The 17,156-nt window shown below is 46.7% G+C and overlaps 1 protein-coding gene across 7 annotated transcripts in view; it reads right to left on the reverse strand.

Moving 5' to 3' along the window:
• The window catches only part of ADGRL3 (adhesion G protein-coupled receptor L3), a 506,197-nt gene that overhangs the window by 178,314 nt on the left and 310,727 nt on the right, over nucleotides 1-17,156 (reverse strand). For all 7 annotated transcript variants that reach the window (XM_088658771.1, XM_088658770.1, XM_088658773.1 and 4 more), the window contains one exon: nucleotides 5,326-5,406. In XM_088658771.1, coding sequence (XP_088514897.1) covers nucleotides 5,326-5,406 — 81 coding nt within the window. The remainder of the gene's footprint in view (nucleotides 1-5,325; nucleotides 5,407-17,156) is intronic.

The following is a 17,156-nucleotide window of genomic DNA, read 5'->3' on the forward strand; positions in this document are numbered from 1 at the left end:
CATGGCCGCACCGGGTTTACCTCAGCGTGTGGGCGGTGAGGCTTTGAATTGGCTGCAGGAACTTCCTGCAGCCAATCTGAAGCCACACCAACATCGCTGCCTGCCCAGAGCCGTCCACGGCAGCGGATTGGCTGCAGGAGCTTCCTGCAGCCAATCCAAAGCCATGCCAGCGTCGTCTCCCGCCCAGAGGCACCCACGCTTCGGATTGGCTGCAGGAGCTTCCTGCAGCCAATCTGAAGCCACGCCAGCGTCACCACCCACCCAGAAGCCATGCCAGTGTCACGGAAGTCAGTCCCCACACAGCGAGGCACCCGCAGCGCACAGGGACTGACCGAGCGGGTGGCAGGGTCCATGGGCCGGATTTGTGAGCCTGGGGCCACATATGGCCCCCAGGCCGTAGTTTGCCGACCCCTGGCCTTGGGTAATGTCTGTAAACAAGACCTCAAGGTTCTGTCATCTCGAGTTATTGTTGTTACTACAGTCTCCTCTGGTGCTGGAAGGTGAGTGCCCAGAAAAATCCATACATCTGTGGATATACAGATGCAATTTCTGAGGGGCATGGCGCCCCAATGATTAAAAAAAAGTTTTGTTTTGTGGGAATATATCTGCTTTTCAGGAGCAAACCCATATTTGCCTATACAATGAGGAACAACATATAAGTCATACTCAGTAATACTAGTTTAAATGCATAGCTGCCAAGTTTTCCCTTTTCTCGCGAGGAAGCCTATTCAGCATAAGGGAAAATCCCTTAAAAAAAGGGATAACTTGGCAGCTATGGTTTAAATGGTAGAAGGAAAACAGGACCTGTAATTTTGCCAAGAGTAGGGCAGCGCCTGAGATACAGAATAGGTTATAGCATTTTACATCCTTTTTGTAAATACTTATTGCAAGTTGTGACGCCCATGCAAGCCCACGTTGCATCTTGCCTAATCCTTCCCAGTCTGGTTGAAATTGCAGAGTGCATTTGTTGAGTTTTCAACAAAGTTAAAGTTCTATGCAAATCAAACTTAGGCCAAATGAAATATATCATTTTCAAGGCCATGGGTTGAATTTATCATGGCAGGCTGTCAGAAGGTTAATTTAACTTTACCCTACTCCCCAAAATACAAGCCTTATGGTGTGTGTGTGTATGTAAGTTTTTTTGGGGAGTCCTCCCTAACAGGGTTAAGGGTACAAGTCCCACATTGGGCAAAAGATTCCTGTATTCATAGGCGTAGCCAGGAGGGCAGAAGGGGGCAGCTGGCCCCCTAGAAGCAAAAAAATTAAATGGTTAAGGCGCGCTGGTGAAGGGAAGAGAAGCGGCTCAAAAGTCCCGTCCCGAGTCCGCGCCTTGCTCTCCCCAGTGTGTGCTGGGCTGGGGGCAGAGAGGGCGAGCGGCAGCGGCATTGCTTGGAGGGCGACGCTGCGCTCCCCCTCCCAGCTGGCGTGGAGCAGATTTATTATTATTTTTGGCGCCTCATTCCACCCCCGCAACGCCTTTTTCCTTTTAACTGACACCTGAAAAAAGGAACGTGCAGCTCGTTATGGGACAGGGGCCCGCGAGCCGACCGACGCTGATAACTTTAAACTGCACTGTTCAGTGATACACCACATAATTGTGTACTTGGCTGCAGCGAAACGGCAGCAGCAGCATGTATGCAAATGAGGTGCCGCAGAGCATTGTGGGGCAGCACTTTCTGTGCTGTGCTCGCTGTGACTTGAAGGGGTGTGGGCTGAAGTTAGCCCAGGTCCAGGTCCAGGTTTCTCTCGACGAAGGCAGCTTCCCTGCTGCTGCCTCGTTTTAGTCACCGCTGCCGGTAAAGGAGCGGGCGAGGCAGAAGCACAAGCGCGCCGCCTCGGCAATGGCTGGAAAACGGCCCCTTTTCCCCTGGGGGGCGTGGACATTGACCATGCCTCCTGGGGGGATCCTGGCCACGTCATTGCCAGCCAATGGGGGGGGGGTGGCTGGCATGCCCCCCTAGTTTTGATCCTGGGTACGCCCATGCCTGTATTGTAGAGGGTTTGGACTAGATGATCCTCATGGGCCCTTCCAACTCAATTCTATAACGCAAAATACAAGAAATCTGTGGGCTGGCTTATGCAAACCAGTTAAGAGCAAAGCCATTAACAGACAAAGCTACTGATTGCTGGTGATTATAGAGCATCAAGGAAGGGTCTCAGGTCTGCAGAAAACTAGGGGTTGCCAAGGTGACAGAGAGGGGTGTGAGGTGATAGGAAAAAGTGTCAGCTTACAGTTTTGGGTTTTTGGAGAGGTGCGCTGGGAAGAAGGATGACAAAGGCCAGACCTCCATGAGCTTCTGGACAGGCTAGAACTCCGTGCCGGGGAACGGGGACGGGGGGCAGATGTCAGTAATATCTTGGCTCTGGCTGGAGGAGGCTGCACTACGAGACCGGGAGCCGTGACTGACTGCTGCTTTGGAATGAAGCTTGCTGAAGCTATGGCGGAGGCAACGAGAGACATTCTTGGGGTACAGTGGTACCTCTGGTTACGAACTTAATTCGTTCTTAACCTGAAACCGTTCTTAACCTGAGGTACCACTTTAGCTAATGGGGTCTCCCGCTGCCGCCACTGCACAATTTCTATTCTCAACCTGAGGTAAAGTTCTTAACCCGAGGTACCGGTACTACTTCCGGGTTAGCGGAGTCTGTAACCCGAAGTGTTTGTAACCCAAAGTGTTTGTAACCCGAGGTACCACTGTATAATGTTCTGCATTCCCTCCACTGCAGACTTAATAGGTGTAAATATTGAGATAATAAACCGTATTTCTTAAAGACACTAGCCTCTGTTATGCCTCCACCTTCCCAACACAAACACAGCCCTGCCTAAGTGCCGGGAAACCCTGGAATTTCGCACCACTCATGGAGATTGGGGTGGCATGTAACTATATATATATATATATATATATATATATATATATGTATGTATGTATCCCTGAAGAATTGCTTAAACTCATCCACCAAGACCCCAAACCAGTAGCTGCATTACAAGTAAGTAATTCCCAGAAGGAAATCATATGACTGCATCAATGGAACAACTGATCCCATTGCCTGGTCTGAAACAGGTTGAACCTTTGTAAGTGTTCCAGCTGAGACCGCTGCAAGGCTTTAGGGCCACCCATTGCTTGTTTGTTTACTTACTATTTATTTTAAATACGGTATATATATATTTGTATTATCGCTGTATCATAAAAATATATCATAGTGGTTTACAACAATATAAAAACATAGAACTGTCTTCCCCTGCTCCAAGGAGCCTTGAACATGGAGGCAGTAGGTGGTAGAAGCTCACAAGATCCTCCACCAAATCCAAATCCCTTCTGAGATCCAAAATAAATCCTCTGCTTGAAGCATATTAGCTACATTGGCACTAATATGGGGTCCCAGTACATTTCCGAGCACAATTGGTGCTAACCTTTAAAGCCCTAAACGGCCTCGGCCCAGTATACCTGAAGGAGCGTCTCCACCCCCATAATTCAGCTGGACACTGAGGTTCAGCTCCAAGGGCCTTCTGGTGGTTCCCTCACTGCGAGAAGTGAGGTTACAGGGAACCAGGCAGAGGGCCTTCTCGGTAGTGGCGCCCACCCTGTGGAACGCTCTCCCATCGGATGTCAAGGAAATAAACAACTATCTGACTTTTAGAAGACACCTGAAGGCAGCCCTATTTAGGGAAGTTTTTAATGTTTGATGTTTTGTCGTGTTTTTAATATTCTGTTGGGAGCTGCCCAGAGTGGCTAGGGAAACCCAGCCAGATGGGTGTGGTACAATAACAACAACAACAACAACAACAACAACAACAACAACAACAACAACAACAACAACAACCATCTCATCCACCTCCTTCCTGCAGTATTTAACATTCTCACCACCCATTTTCTCCTCTAGATGCAACACAGTTAGTCCAAAGAGCAACCCAGTAATTAATGTTTGGTGATCACTGGCTGTGAATCTGTTTCAAAACTTGGCATTAAAATGTGTTCAATCTAAAGGGACCACAACACAATCAAGCAGACTTCTTCACAACTGGATACAAAGACATAGAACTCTCTGGCATTCCCTGGGGGGATGGCAATTCAATGCTTACCAATGATGCTCAAAAACCAATGGCAAAAGCCTAAAACCATACCTATAAACATGCTGATCCTGTGACTTGCATGGTGACAAAAGGCAAGATTAATCATTCAACATGAATCAAAGAGTCACAGGGAGACCACCAATTAATCACTGCCAAGAGTAGCATTGAAGTCCCCTGCAAACAACAAATGAAACTGCAGCCTCCAGAAGAATTTCTATCAGCTGCTCAAAACATGCATTTATTTTTGTCATTTATATGCCATCCAATTAACCAGGTCCTCTTGGTGGTTCACACATTCAAAATCAATAAAACAGGAATGGAATCAAAACAAAAATCAACCAGCACAAAAACTGCACCAGCACAAATAAAGTCAATATCACCTCATACAGACCAGGAAAAATAAGATCTATGTGGAATACAAACATTTTGCACATAATATGGAGCCTCGTGCAGTGGAGTTTGGAATTGCTATGAACACCTCATAAGTGAGGTCAATCGTTGTAATAACAGATGTGATAACAGATCCCAAACAGCCCCCAAAATAATAACCAGATTCTTGACTAATGGGGGAGACTGATTTAGTAAAGTTCATTTTGCCTGTATTTTTCTCTTAGCCTTCTTCCAAGGATCTAAAATATGAAAAGCTTCCCGCGGTTTACTTCTTACTTTTTCCTTTGTTTCTCACTACTTTAACTGAGGTATTTTTTAAAAGTTGCATTGTCATTTAAAAAACATAAACAAAACAGACTTGTGGAGGTGCTGCCCTTATTCATCTCGACTTCTTCTTCTTCTGCCACTTCCTGATTTTGAATGAAAGGGGGGGGGAGCTGTGCATTCTGCAGGAGGAGGGAGAGGAACTGCATTACATTTACCCCCCCTTTGAGTACATGTACCCATTGTTGCCACTTCTTTAGCAGTGCCTTGAGATGAATGGGGAACTTCACATCTCTCCTGACTCCAAGCAAACCAACAAAGAATGCGCTATATACCAGATATATTCTGTTTATATTTTTGGAGGTTTTTCTTTCAGAGCTTTTCCTAAGTGGGATATAGATCTGGCGGATTGGTTCCAAATAACACTGCAACTCAGAGAGAACATGACAGACGCATAAAAGGCAAAGAATGGGCCTGGTCTGCTTCAAACCTGTTAAATTGCAATCCACTTGGGACAGAATCATGGGGTCAGTAATGTAGCCAAACTGTGCTGAGTTAATGAATGCTTTCACCAAAGAATTATTACACTGCTCACTCACCCTTAAACGATTGCCTCTCGATATCAGAGTCCAGGTGAATTGGAGGAACAAGGTAGGAAACTTGGCCATGGTGTACCTGCCCTGTGGAAAAACAAAATGGATGAACTTCTAGTATTTGAATGTGAACTGTTGGTGGAGATTAATAAATCAGAGGAAGACTATAGTACACCAAAGAAATAGTATAAGGCCATCAACCTATTTTAACAGCTCTGGATAAACTGAATATCCCTGAAAAGGGACTTTCAGAAATACACAAAATGTCTTAATCAATTAATTTAGGTAAACAAACAAAATACAAATGGACTAAGCATCAACTAAAAACAACAACAAAAGGGGCAAATTCCTCAAATAAAGGTGGAAAACGACACAGTATAACTTCAGGAGAGAAGTCGGTAGAATCCTTAAAATATTAGTCTGTATTATAGAAATCAAATAACCTCAATAAAGGAGTAATGTTGAAGTTTATATCTGAAATAAATATTCCAAAATTAACTGAGAAAGATCAGGAACTATTGAACAAGCCCACCTCTAATAGTGAAATACTGTAAGTAATTAAGGCTTTGAATGAGAATATGGGGCTAGGCTGTGAAAGTTTATCATCAATCTATAAAATCTTTCATGATTTCCTACAGACCTATATCACTGCTGAACAATGACTAGAAGATATTCACTAGCATTTTGGAAAAAATATTAAATGGTATAAATACAGTCCATACATCAATATCAAAGAGGGATTTTATGGAAGGGAAATATTAGGGACATAACGAAAACACAGCATACTGTAGACTTAAAATTGTTTCATTTTTTATGTGTTGTGTGATTTAGCATATATTATTTGTAGGTTGATTAGTTTGTCGTACTCTTTTATGATTTTGTGTGTTATATTGGCTTAACACCAAACCAGTTATTGTGTATGCTACTCCTATGCAAATTCCAATTTTCGGTGTTTTACAGTTCCTATTTTGGAAATACGATGTTTGTTTTCCTTGTTAATAATATTAATTTAATAATATTAATTTAAAAGGAAAAGAAAGGAAGGAAGACAGGTCTGTCCACTATCAGCTATGTTATCAATCTTGGTTTGAGAAACCCTGGCAATTAATATAAGCGATAATGAAACAGGAAAAAAGGGATACTTTTATAATAAAAAATGTCAAACATATTAAATGAGATACAGATTGTTGTGTATTGAGTCAAAGGATTTTATATCTGTATTATTATTGTCTGTATTTGCATTAGGATAAAGTAACTGCCTTTTGGTTCCAGAGGGTACAGCTACTATTGGTTCATTTAAGCTGCTGTATTTGGATCCTCTGTCTTATTGGTTTCCTCCAAAAGGCAGCACTGTGATTGCTTGATATTGTTCCCTCCAAAATGTATCCCTTCCTAGCTAGTCCCCTGTCCCTATAAATGTAGCTTTCCTCTCCTCAGTCTTCAGTCTTGTTCACTTTAATAAAGAGCTGTTACTAGAGAACTGTCTCCAGCATGTTTTGTCAAGAGAGCTGAAATCACAAACCCCACGTCACAACAACTGGCGACGAAGGTGGGATCCGGAATGCTGAGGAGCGGTTAAACACAGCCCTGCCTCAGAGTCCGGATTGCAGCTTAGAACAAGACTCACTGGCCAGCTGAGAAGACGACCCTGCCCGCTAGGACAATGGAGAGTCCAAGGGTATTGGAGCCCTTCCAGCCATCAGAGCCCCACACATGGGAAGACTACGTCGAACGCTTCGAGTTCTTTGCAGTGGCTCAAGGGATCACCGATGCCAGCAAAAGAAGGGCCACATTCCTGAGCTACTGTGGGCCCGAGACCTTCAAGCTGGCCAAGGCATTACTTGCTCCAGCGAAGCTGAGTGAGACATCTCTCAAAGATATTCTTGCCTGCCTAACAAGCCACTTGGCGCCTACTGAGACCAAGATGGCCCGGCGGATGGAGTTCCATAAGAGGCAGCAGCATGCTGGGGAGTCTGTATCCGCATTTCTGGCTGAACTCCGGAAGCTCGCTCAGCACTGCGGCTTCCAAAATCTGGAAGAGACTCTCCTGGATCGGTTTATTGGTGGTCTGAGCAGCAAGAAAGCTAGAAGACGCATCGTGGCTAAAGAAGAGGTTACCCTTGCTTCAGCCTTGAAGGAGGCCACCGCCACGGAGAATTATGAAAGAGAGGAGCTTGATGCCAGTCGCAAGGCCACTAAGCCACAGATAGAAGTTGCGCATGCCATGGACGAGCTAGAGGCTACTCCGAGCCAGAGCCCAGTCCGTGGGGTCGAGTTGGTGCGTCAGGCCTGCACAGTGCACAAAGATCACCGAGGCAGTTGCCCAGGTTGTGGCGGAAACCATGGGCGGAAGAGTTGTCGTTTCAGGGATGCTATGTGCCGGATGTGCGGGAAGACAGGTCACATCGCCAGGGTCTGTAGATCGGCGGCGTCAGGAGCAACAGGAGCACCTAGACTGGAGCATCGCAGACCGCCCACAGCAACTCATTTTCGAAAGGACTGCCACTACATAACGGAGATCAACGGGAGGGCCGTGCAGTTTCCAGCGCAAGGCAAGGCACACGTCAAGGTGAAGATTGAGGGTCAGCAGTGCGACATGGAGGTGGACTCTGGATCTGCATTCACCATCGTGTCGGACCAGACCGCGAAGACATTCTTCCCCAGGGGTAAGTTGCCCCCTCTGGAGCCCTTCCCGGCAACATTGCAGTCGTACTCAGCAGGCCGCATCCATGTTATGGGAATGTGTGCTGTGAGAGTACAGTTCCGGGACAAACAGGCTGTACTCAAACTGGTGATTGCGAAGGGCAGTCGCCCCAGTCTCCTGGGCACTGACTGGTTCCCCGCCCTGGGACTGAGTATCTCAGGGCTTAATTCAATCCAAACCTGCCCTGAGATGAGCGAGGCATTATGCAAGGAATTTGCTGGTCTCTTTAATGGAAAACTGGGTTGTTATAAAGGGCCCCCAGTTGACTTCGAGTTGGACCCCGGGGTGGCTCCAATCCGACTCAAACCAAGGCGAGTGCCATTTGCACTGCAACCCAAGATCGAGGCAGAGCTGGATAAATTGGTCAAGCAGGGAGTTCTCTCACCCGTGGACTCTGCTAAGTGGGAGACTCCAATCGTCACACCCCTTAAAGCAAATGGGGAAGTCAGGATATGTGCAGATTACAAATGTACTATCAATAAGGCACTCAGGGGAAACTCATACCCCATTCCAGTCGTATCACATCTGTTGGCTAAACTGGCTGGGGGCAAGGTGTTCGCCAAAATTGACCTGGCACAAGCTTACCAACAGCTGCCAGTAACCCCACAATCAGCGGAAGCACAGACTATTGTCACACATAAAGGGGCGTTCAGAGTTAACAGATTACAGTTCGGAGTTTGTGTGGCCCCAGGGATTTTTCAAGGGCTCATGGAACGCCTGTTAAGAGGTCTGCCGGGGGTCTTGCCATTTTTTGATGATGTTTTGATTGCTGGAAAAGACCCACAGGAACTGGTTGCGCGTGTCCGTGCAGTGTTGCTCAAGTTCAAGGAGGTGGGGTTGCAACTGAAAAAAGAAAAATGCAGTTTTGGGGTGCCAACTGTGGATTTCTTGGGGTTTAAAATTGATGCATCAGGCATCCACCCCACAGATGCTAAGATTAAGGCCATCATCGAGGCACCACGACCACAGAACAAGACGGAGTTGCAGTCATTCCTGGGACTTATTAACTTTTATCATTCGTTCTTACCCCAGAAAGCTTCGGTAGCTGAACCATTACATAGACTATTGCAGAAAAAGAATGTGTGGCGATGGGGGCGGGAGCAGCAGAAGGCTTTTGACTCCTTGCGAGGAATGCTGAGTAGCAGGAGCGTCCTTGCTCATTATGATGAGTCAAAGCCGCTGGTCCTGGCATGTGATGCCTCTCAATACGGTCTGGGGGCTGTGCTGAGTCATAGGGAACCGGATGGGTCGGAAAAGCCCATCTCTTTCTATTCCCGTACGTTGTCGCCCACAGAGCGCAACTATGCTCAAATTGATAAAGAGGCACTGGCTATTGTGTCCGGAATCAAAAGGTTCTATGATTATTTGTACGGTCGCCATTTCTCCATTGAAACGGACCACAAACCACTGTTAGGGTTGTTCAACCCAAACAAACAAACGCCACAAATTCTCTCCCCCAGAATGTTGCGTTGGTCAATATTCCTGAATGGGTTCCAGTACACCTTGACCCATGTGCCGGGGAAACAGTTGTGCCATGCTGATGCGCTGAGTCGATTGCCCCTTCCTGGCGGGAGCAATGAGGATCCTGCTCCGGCGGAGCACATTATGATGCTAGAAACACTTCCGGGGGCTCCTGTAACAGCTACGGATATAGCTGAGAAAACTAGGAAAGATGCTGTTCTCTCCCGTGTGCTCACTTGGGTGGGGAGGGGGTGGCCAGGTGGTCCGCATGAAGAAAAATTCAGGCCTTATGCGACAAGGCAGCACGAATTGTCCATGCATAAGGGTTGTCTCCTATGGGGAGATAGGGTGATAATCCCAGCACCACTGAGAAACAGGGTTCTTGAGACGCTTCACATGGGACACCCGGGAATGGTCAGGATGAAGTCGCTAGCCCGATGTTATGTGTGGTGGCCTGGAATGGACCAGAACATAGAACAATGGGTACGAACATGCAAGGCATGCCAAGAGGTGCGGCCAGAAGTGGCCAGAGCACCAGTCCACTGGTGGGAGCAGTCCAGGACTCCCTGGAGCCGGCTGCACATAGATTTTGCTGGGCCATTCCAAGGGAAGGTCTTTTTGGTTATCGTTGATGCATATTCCAAATGGTTAGAAGTGGCGATGGTCCCTAGCATGGCATCAGCTGCCGTAATCAAGGTGTTGAGGCAGCTGTTTGCTACCCACGGGTTACCTGAGACCATTGTATCAGATAATGGGGCAGCTTTTGTATCCCAAGAATTCAGGGCATTCTTGGCTGATAACTTTATAAGAGGGGTCACATCCGCGCCCTTTCACCCATCCTCCAATGGGCAGGCTGAGCGCATGGTAAGAACAGCCAAAGAATCCATTGCGCGCTTAATGGAGGGTAACTGGTCGGCTCGCATTGCGCGAATGTTATTTTTGCAGCATGCGACGCCGTGTACTGCGACGGGCAAGTCGCCAGCCGAGCTGCTCTTAGGTAGAAGACTGGTAACGGTGCTGGATTATGTCCACCCAGATAAAATGCCAAACCGTAATTCAAGAGCAACCCCCCAGGCTGAGACTGACACAACAAGGTATCTCGCCCCTGAAGATCTGGTCTGGGTGAGGAACTATTCACGAGGTCCGCGGTGGGTGGCCGGTGTGATCACCCGGGCTAGTGGACCTGTGTCCTATTATGTGACCTTGGAAAATGGGCAAGTTTGGAAGAGACATATAGATCAGCTGAGGCGCCGGGCGCTCAGCAGGGAGGAGTCAGATAATTCATCCCTGGCTAATGACGCACAGCTGCAAGACCAGAGTGAAAATGGTCCAGAGGTACAGTCACCAGGGGCTTCAGCAAATGAACCAGGGTCTGCTAGTCCTCAGGATGACGAGGTACAGGTCGGGGACCCTGAGATGTCTGGGACTCCATCTGTTCCTGATGAAACCCCTATAGCAGCCCCTTCACCACAGGTAACACCCAATCCAGAACCTGCAACACCTGTTGTCAGGAGATCAGGTAGAAGTTGTAGGACCCCACAGTACCTGAGGGATTACGTCTGCTGTGCTCACTAGGGGGGGAGGGGTGTTGTGTATTGAGTCAAAGGATTTTATATCTGTATTATTATTGTCTGTATTTGCATTAGGATAAAGTAACTGCCTTTTGGTTCCAGAGGGTACAGCTACTATTGGTTCATTTAAGCTGCTGTATTTGGATCCTCTGTCTTATTGGTTTCCTCCAAAAGGCAGCACTGTGATTGCTTGATATTGTTCCCTCCAAAATGTATCCCTTCCTAGCTAGTCCCCTGTCCCTATAAATGTAGCTTTCCTCTCCTCAGTCTTCAGTCTTGTTCACTTTAATAAAGAGCTGTTACTAGAGAACTGTCTCCAGCATGTTTTGTCAAGAGAGCTGAAATCACAAACCCCACGTCACAACACAGATAATGTTGTTCTGGCATCAACCAAACCAATTATCATTAGAATTAAACGAAAGAAAAAACACCAATGAAATATCTGGAAACAAGCGGAACAAAAAAAGAGAGGCAGATTTATATGTATGTATGCATTCCCAAGTCTCAGAAGCTGATGGCCTTTCACCAAACAGGCCATTTTAGTTAGATAAGCATTTGACTGATAGGTTGACTTGTAAATATGTTGCAACAGGTTTAAACTGATTGCTTATATTGATTGTGTTGGTGTTTTACCAACATTATTTTTATGCTACACAGCATTATAGAATTAGAAGTGACCTTCCACCAGCACAAGACATTTTTATTTAGGCACTGGAAGGGAACTCAAAGGTAATCTTGTTCAATTCTCTTGGGATGGGGGGGAAATTCGGTGTGCAGAGCATGGAGGCTATTGGCTTGTGAATCTGGTTTTCTGTTGCAGTCACACACGCGAAGATGCTGGTTGTGGAAACATAACAAAGTGTTTATTATAGGAAGTCTATGACCTGGGTGGGATAGATTTTTTTTAGAGTTCTAAACTAAACCGAGGTGCACAAAACAAAGGCGGCCATGCTTGCCCTCTTGGAGAGATCGATCCAAGATGATTTCGTAGTTCGAGGTCCCATAGGGAAGTGTGAGAGGGAGGTGGAATTTAGAGGATGCAGCCTGAGAATATCAGTCTCAAGATCAAGGGATAGGTCAGCGCAGATATTTTTTAAAAAGCATCAGAGGCAGTGTAGGAATCTGGAGCTCACTTACTGTGGTTTAACCCCATGTGAACTGTTCTTTGAAAGCTGAGCTGCACCCTGACTTCCAACAAATCCTTCCCATTGCAGGAAATCCACTCCTGATAAGTGGCCAGCCAACCTCTCCTTTAAAAACTTCTAACAAAGGAATGTCCATCGCTTTAGGACAGGGGTTGGCAAGGCTTACCTTGCCAGGGCCAGTTCACTGCCACGGAGCCCCTCCGTGGGCCAGATCGCAGGCGCGCGGTTTCTGGGGTCTGCGCAGATGCGATTTCTAGCGCCACAGAAGCGAGTCCCTGCACCGCGCTGCGCTGGGACTCACCGAGCAGGCGGCTCGGTTCGGGGACGGCTTGTGGGCCAGTAAAATGACCCCCCTGGGCTGCTTGTGGCGCATGGGCCTTAGGTTGCCGAGTCCTGCTTTAGGAGGTTCCTCTGTCCTCAAACAGTGACAGCCAACACTCAAGGCTGTTTGTTGCTTAGATCAGCAGCAGATAGAATAGCTAAAGAGTTTTTTTTTATTAGGAGGGGCCCCTCTCCTAGGACCCTTCACCATCCTATAAGTGCACTGAAATATAATTACCAGCAATGCCAATACCACTCTTATCCCTGTTGTGTCAGAAGCAACTGTAATCTCCCACTGTTTAAGCTCCTTTGCAGGAGGATTCCTCTAGTAATATAGGAAGGCTTGGATGCTTAATAAGGCATGTGTAGGTGCATACATGTTCACGTCTGCATGTCTGGTTGCAGGGTATGAGCATCTGGCTGTGGAGCATGCGCATCTCTGCATATGTATAGTTGCAGGGTGCACAGAAGCAGTTGCAAGGGAAGGTGGTAGCCACTGATCATTTCCCCCCATAAGTGATGTCATGGACTGGCTGGAGTGTTGGGAGGCTCCAGCTGGGGAACCCCCAAGGGAAAGTGGCTCAGAGCCAGGGGATTGGTGGTGGGACGTGGGACAATGATGAGTGGTCAGGGGGAGAAGAGGGAGCAGACTGGGAAGAGGAGGGGTCAGAAGCTGACAATATAACATGGCTTAGTCAGCTGGGAGAGTCTGTGGCAGAGATCAGTCCCAAAGTGGAGGCTGGAGAGGAGAGGGGCCAAGAGGCAGAGCCAGGAGGATGTTGATGATACCGCCCTATACCCGGAGGTCTCAGGGTGGTTCACAGAACAAAATCAAAATATAAAACCACAATATACATAATCAAAATAAAAACAACCCAATAACCCCCCCCAAAGAAACACATTTTAAAAGGGCATAGGATGTCCATCAAATCAACAAAAGGCCTGGTTAAAAAGGAACTGTTATTATCCATTATTTCCATTATTTCTTGTGAAGAAGTCAGGGGGTCTCCCCCTCCTCCTGCGACCAGCTCCCCTGCCCTTTGGTCTCCCGGAACCAGAAGAGGTATAAAGAGGGAGAAGCAAAGCAGGCATGGCAACTGAGTCTCAGATTGCTTGGGAAGGACACAGGAGAGGAGGAGACTTAGGGAACTGTGGGGTGGCGGGGACCTTCAGTCCCCACGACTGCCTCATAGGGGCAAGATCGACTGGGACACGTAGCTGTGCTCACTAGACCTGGCCTCTTGAGTTGACCTCGTTTCCTTGGATAAAGAGTTAACTTCACTGATGCCGTGTGATTTATTGCTGACCTGCTCCTGACACCCGCTCCTGACATGCGCCCACAGGCCCAGAAAGGTTAGTGACCCCCGTCTAACCAAAGTACCACATTTAAATACTGTATTCCACAAGTAAAGGAATAGGCCTTGTACATAGTTTCCACCAGGTGGCTCCCCCTGCAAGCACTGGGATACTGGCAAAATTCTCACTTCAAAATTTAAACTGAGCATACACATGTGACTCTTGAGTCTGAAAAATATGTCTGCTTCCTTGCAGAAGCAGTATTGACATATTTTTGCCTCTACTTTGTTTTATTTTAAAATTAATAATATACATGTACAGTATCTACCATGAGACCAATTAATAGCAGTCCGATAAATAACATTAGAGTAGTGGATAATTGACAGATGGTAAACCTTGTTGCAATAAGCAGTTATTTTCAAGGCTCAGAACCACTGCAAAGTTTCTTATTTTGTTAAATACATAATTTCAGTTCCCCAGTGTGCTAGAGAAAGAGCTGTAGGCAGAAACTTATTTGCATTAAAAATATGCAGTTATCACTCACCGGTTTTCCATAACAATTTACACTGCTGTTAATCTCTTTTCTATACAGGTTAAGTTAATGATACGTAGATTGTGGTAAGAGTTAGAGTAACCTTCCTATTCCAAATAAGATTTGTGCTATAATAAAAAACGAGTTACTTCCTCTTGTGAGGCATATTGGAAGTAATTAATATTGTTCCCCACTGAAATGTGTTGTTGTTGCTCTAAGCCATTTCCCAGTGAGCATCATCTAGAGCATGGACCTGCTGTCGTTTTAGCTGGGATTTAAAAAAAATGACTTTCAGAAATGTCCCACATGCAACCGCACTGGTATTAAGAAACATATTGAAAACAGCTTCTGTGGGTTATAATGCATTCACAATGTGCTGAAAAAAAATGTCTGCAAGAAATCTGCTATAATGTACTCCTTGGCACTGTGGTTGCTTTTGAAATTAGCAGCACCAGGTAGGGGATGCATTAATTTTTTCACTACCTTGACAGAAAAAGCAACCAAAGGCTCATAAATTAAAATTCCAGCTTTGCTTGTAAACTTATTTTGGCTTGTTGGCACCCTCTGTCTCAAGAGACAATGGAGTGTGTCTCCGGGGGTGAAGTCAAACCACTGTGTTAGCAGCACCAAAGTGACCTCCCTGGGCTGCAAGCCTGGGCAGTGCGTATGAAGGTCCTGGGCTGCCCAGATGACAAGACCTCTGTCTCGGCCTCACTGATGTGACCCAAAGGAAGCAGAGCAATATTTGGCACCAGCTTGGCTGCAGGAAGGAGGAGTGTAAGGTGCTATCCAACCACCTTAGAGACTCCACTCCAGATTTGTGTAGGGTTTACTCCTTAGCCTTTTCTTCTAAGGCAGTGGAGTGTTAGGATCAGAGTTTTCGTTCTCCTAGATGGGCTACTTTTCCAGGTTGATGAGCCCAATCTGCCCCTCACTTTCCTCTAAAGCACGTGCAGAAACCACCTCCTCGACCATTGGACTCACTATTGGTCTCATCTACTCAATCCACTGGGTCCCATCTTTGCATGCAGGGGAAGTCCCTAACTCACCGAGGGTTTGAGACCCATTGCCTACCTTCACCTGGTTTAGTTGGCCAGTCAAAGCTGTTCCCAGGATGTGGCTGCTGCTGCATGCTGACAGCTTCTAGGAGCCACAGGCAAGAACTGAGTTCAGGGTGGGGACCAAAGGTGAACAAACTACTCCAGAAGGAGCAAGACATGTCCCCCACCAGAGGTACTACCCCTCCCCAACACCCCATACTGTTACTCAGTTATGATGCTGTAAACTATCAATTTAGAACTTTTGAATAAACCTTGTTCTCACATGTTCTTTACACACTCAAACCACTTTAAATTCTTCTCTCTTCCTGTTTGGTGCTTACCATTTTGCACATCCCAGCAAGCTACAGGCAAATCTAAAGAGGAAACAGGAAGCCGCTGTGTGAAAGATAAGGGGGTGAGAGCCCCGAAAAACCTATAGTGCATTTGTGATCCTCTTAAGAAACCAAGGTAGGATTGACGCATGAACCCGTTTCAAATTTTAGACATAAATATAAGGATTGGGGGCATTAGGCGTTTAGGGTCACCCAAAGAGCTGCCGCAGGGAGCTTGCTTCTCCCTCCCAGGCAGCAAGGATAATTGGTTCCAGTTTCCAGTTGATCTAGGTCAGAAGAGCTGAAGGGAGGTGCACTCTGATCCCATCTATGGGCTAGTGGTAGGTTGTGCACACCCTGCCTCCCAGGAAGAAAGTCACAAGCAAGGAGAAGGTGAGCCTGGCCTCATCATCGTCCAGAGAAGGTCATTTGCTTCCACCCTCGTCTCTGCTAGAAAGAACATTCAGTTGCCCTATGACTGCAGAACTGAAGGGAAGCCTGCCTTGGCACTATCCATCAGCTGGGGAACGAAGGATGGCTGAGTTCTGTTTGTTATAGATGGGGTTTTGCATGGTTGGGTTCGTATCATTGCAGCCTACTGTAAGCCACATTGATGATCATTTGATCAATAGGTGGGATGTAAAACAAGAAAGAAAGAAAGAAAGAAAGAAAGAAAGAAAGAAAGAAAGAAAGAAAGAAAGAAAGAAAGAAGGAAAGAAAAATATGAATGTCACCTGGAACTTCTTGCAAATATTTCCTAAATAATACCACTGAATATTCCATTTCAGGACTGGATGTATTTCTGAGACCTGAACAAATCTGGTCAAAGCTGGAGAATGTTTATCGTGTTTTTTCTCTCCTAAGAAGATTCTATTTATCATCAGTTACTACTATTTTAGTCCAGGGCCGGCTCTAGGTAGATCCCCGGTGGCGCAGTGAGCCAGGGCGCCCGGCTGGTAGACAGGGCGCCGCGTGGCAAAGCCACGCGGAAACCATGCTGCACCCTGCGAGGGTGGGGGCACCAGAGCGATCTCCGCCCCTCAGCGCCAGGGCGGCCGACCTGCTCGAGACTGCCCTGTTTTAGTCTATGTCCTGTGGGGTCTAAAAATGGGGTGGCTGTTACCATCTGGGATGTCTCTTTTTAATAGACTACATCCTTAGTCCCCTTCATGGATCACTGCCTTGTCGTGATGAAGGGGCTTGAATAACTCCAAGAAGCTATGAGCTATGCCGTGCAGGTCATAGCCGAGAGTTTAGACCAAATGTGATCCACCTAGAGAAGGAACTGGCAAACCACTCCAGTATTTTGCCAAGAAAACTCAATGGACATTAAAAAGGAGAAGCTTTGAGAAGAAAGTGAGAGTTTCCAAGGCATGCTCAGGTTCATGGGGTCATGGAGAGTCGAACACGACTAAGACGACTAAACAACAACAAA

The sequence above is a fragment of the Zootoca vivipara genome, chromosome 15 (genome assembly GCF_965207765.1).
Source record: "Zootoca vivipara chromosome 15, rZooViv2.hap1.1, whole genome shotgun sequence".
In the NCBI taxonomy this organism is placed as follows: Eukaryota; Metazoa; Chordata; class Lepidosauria; order Squamata; family Lacertidae; genus Zootoca; species Zootoca vivipara.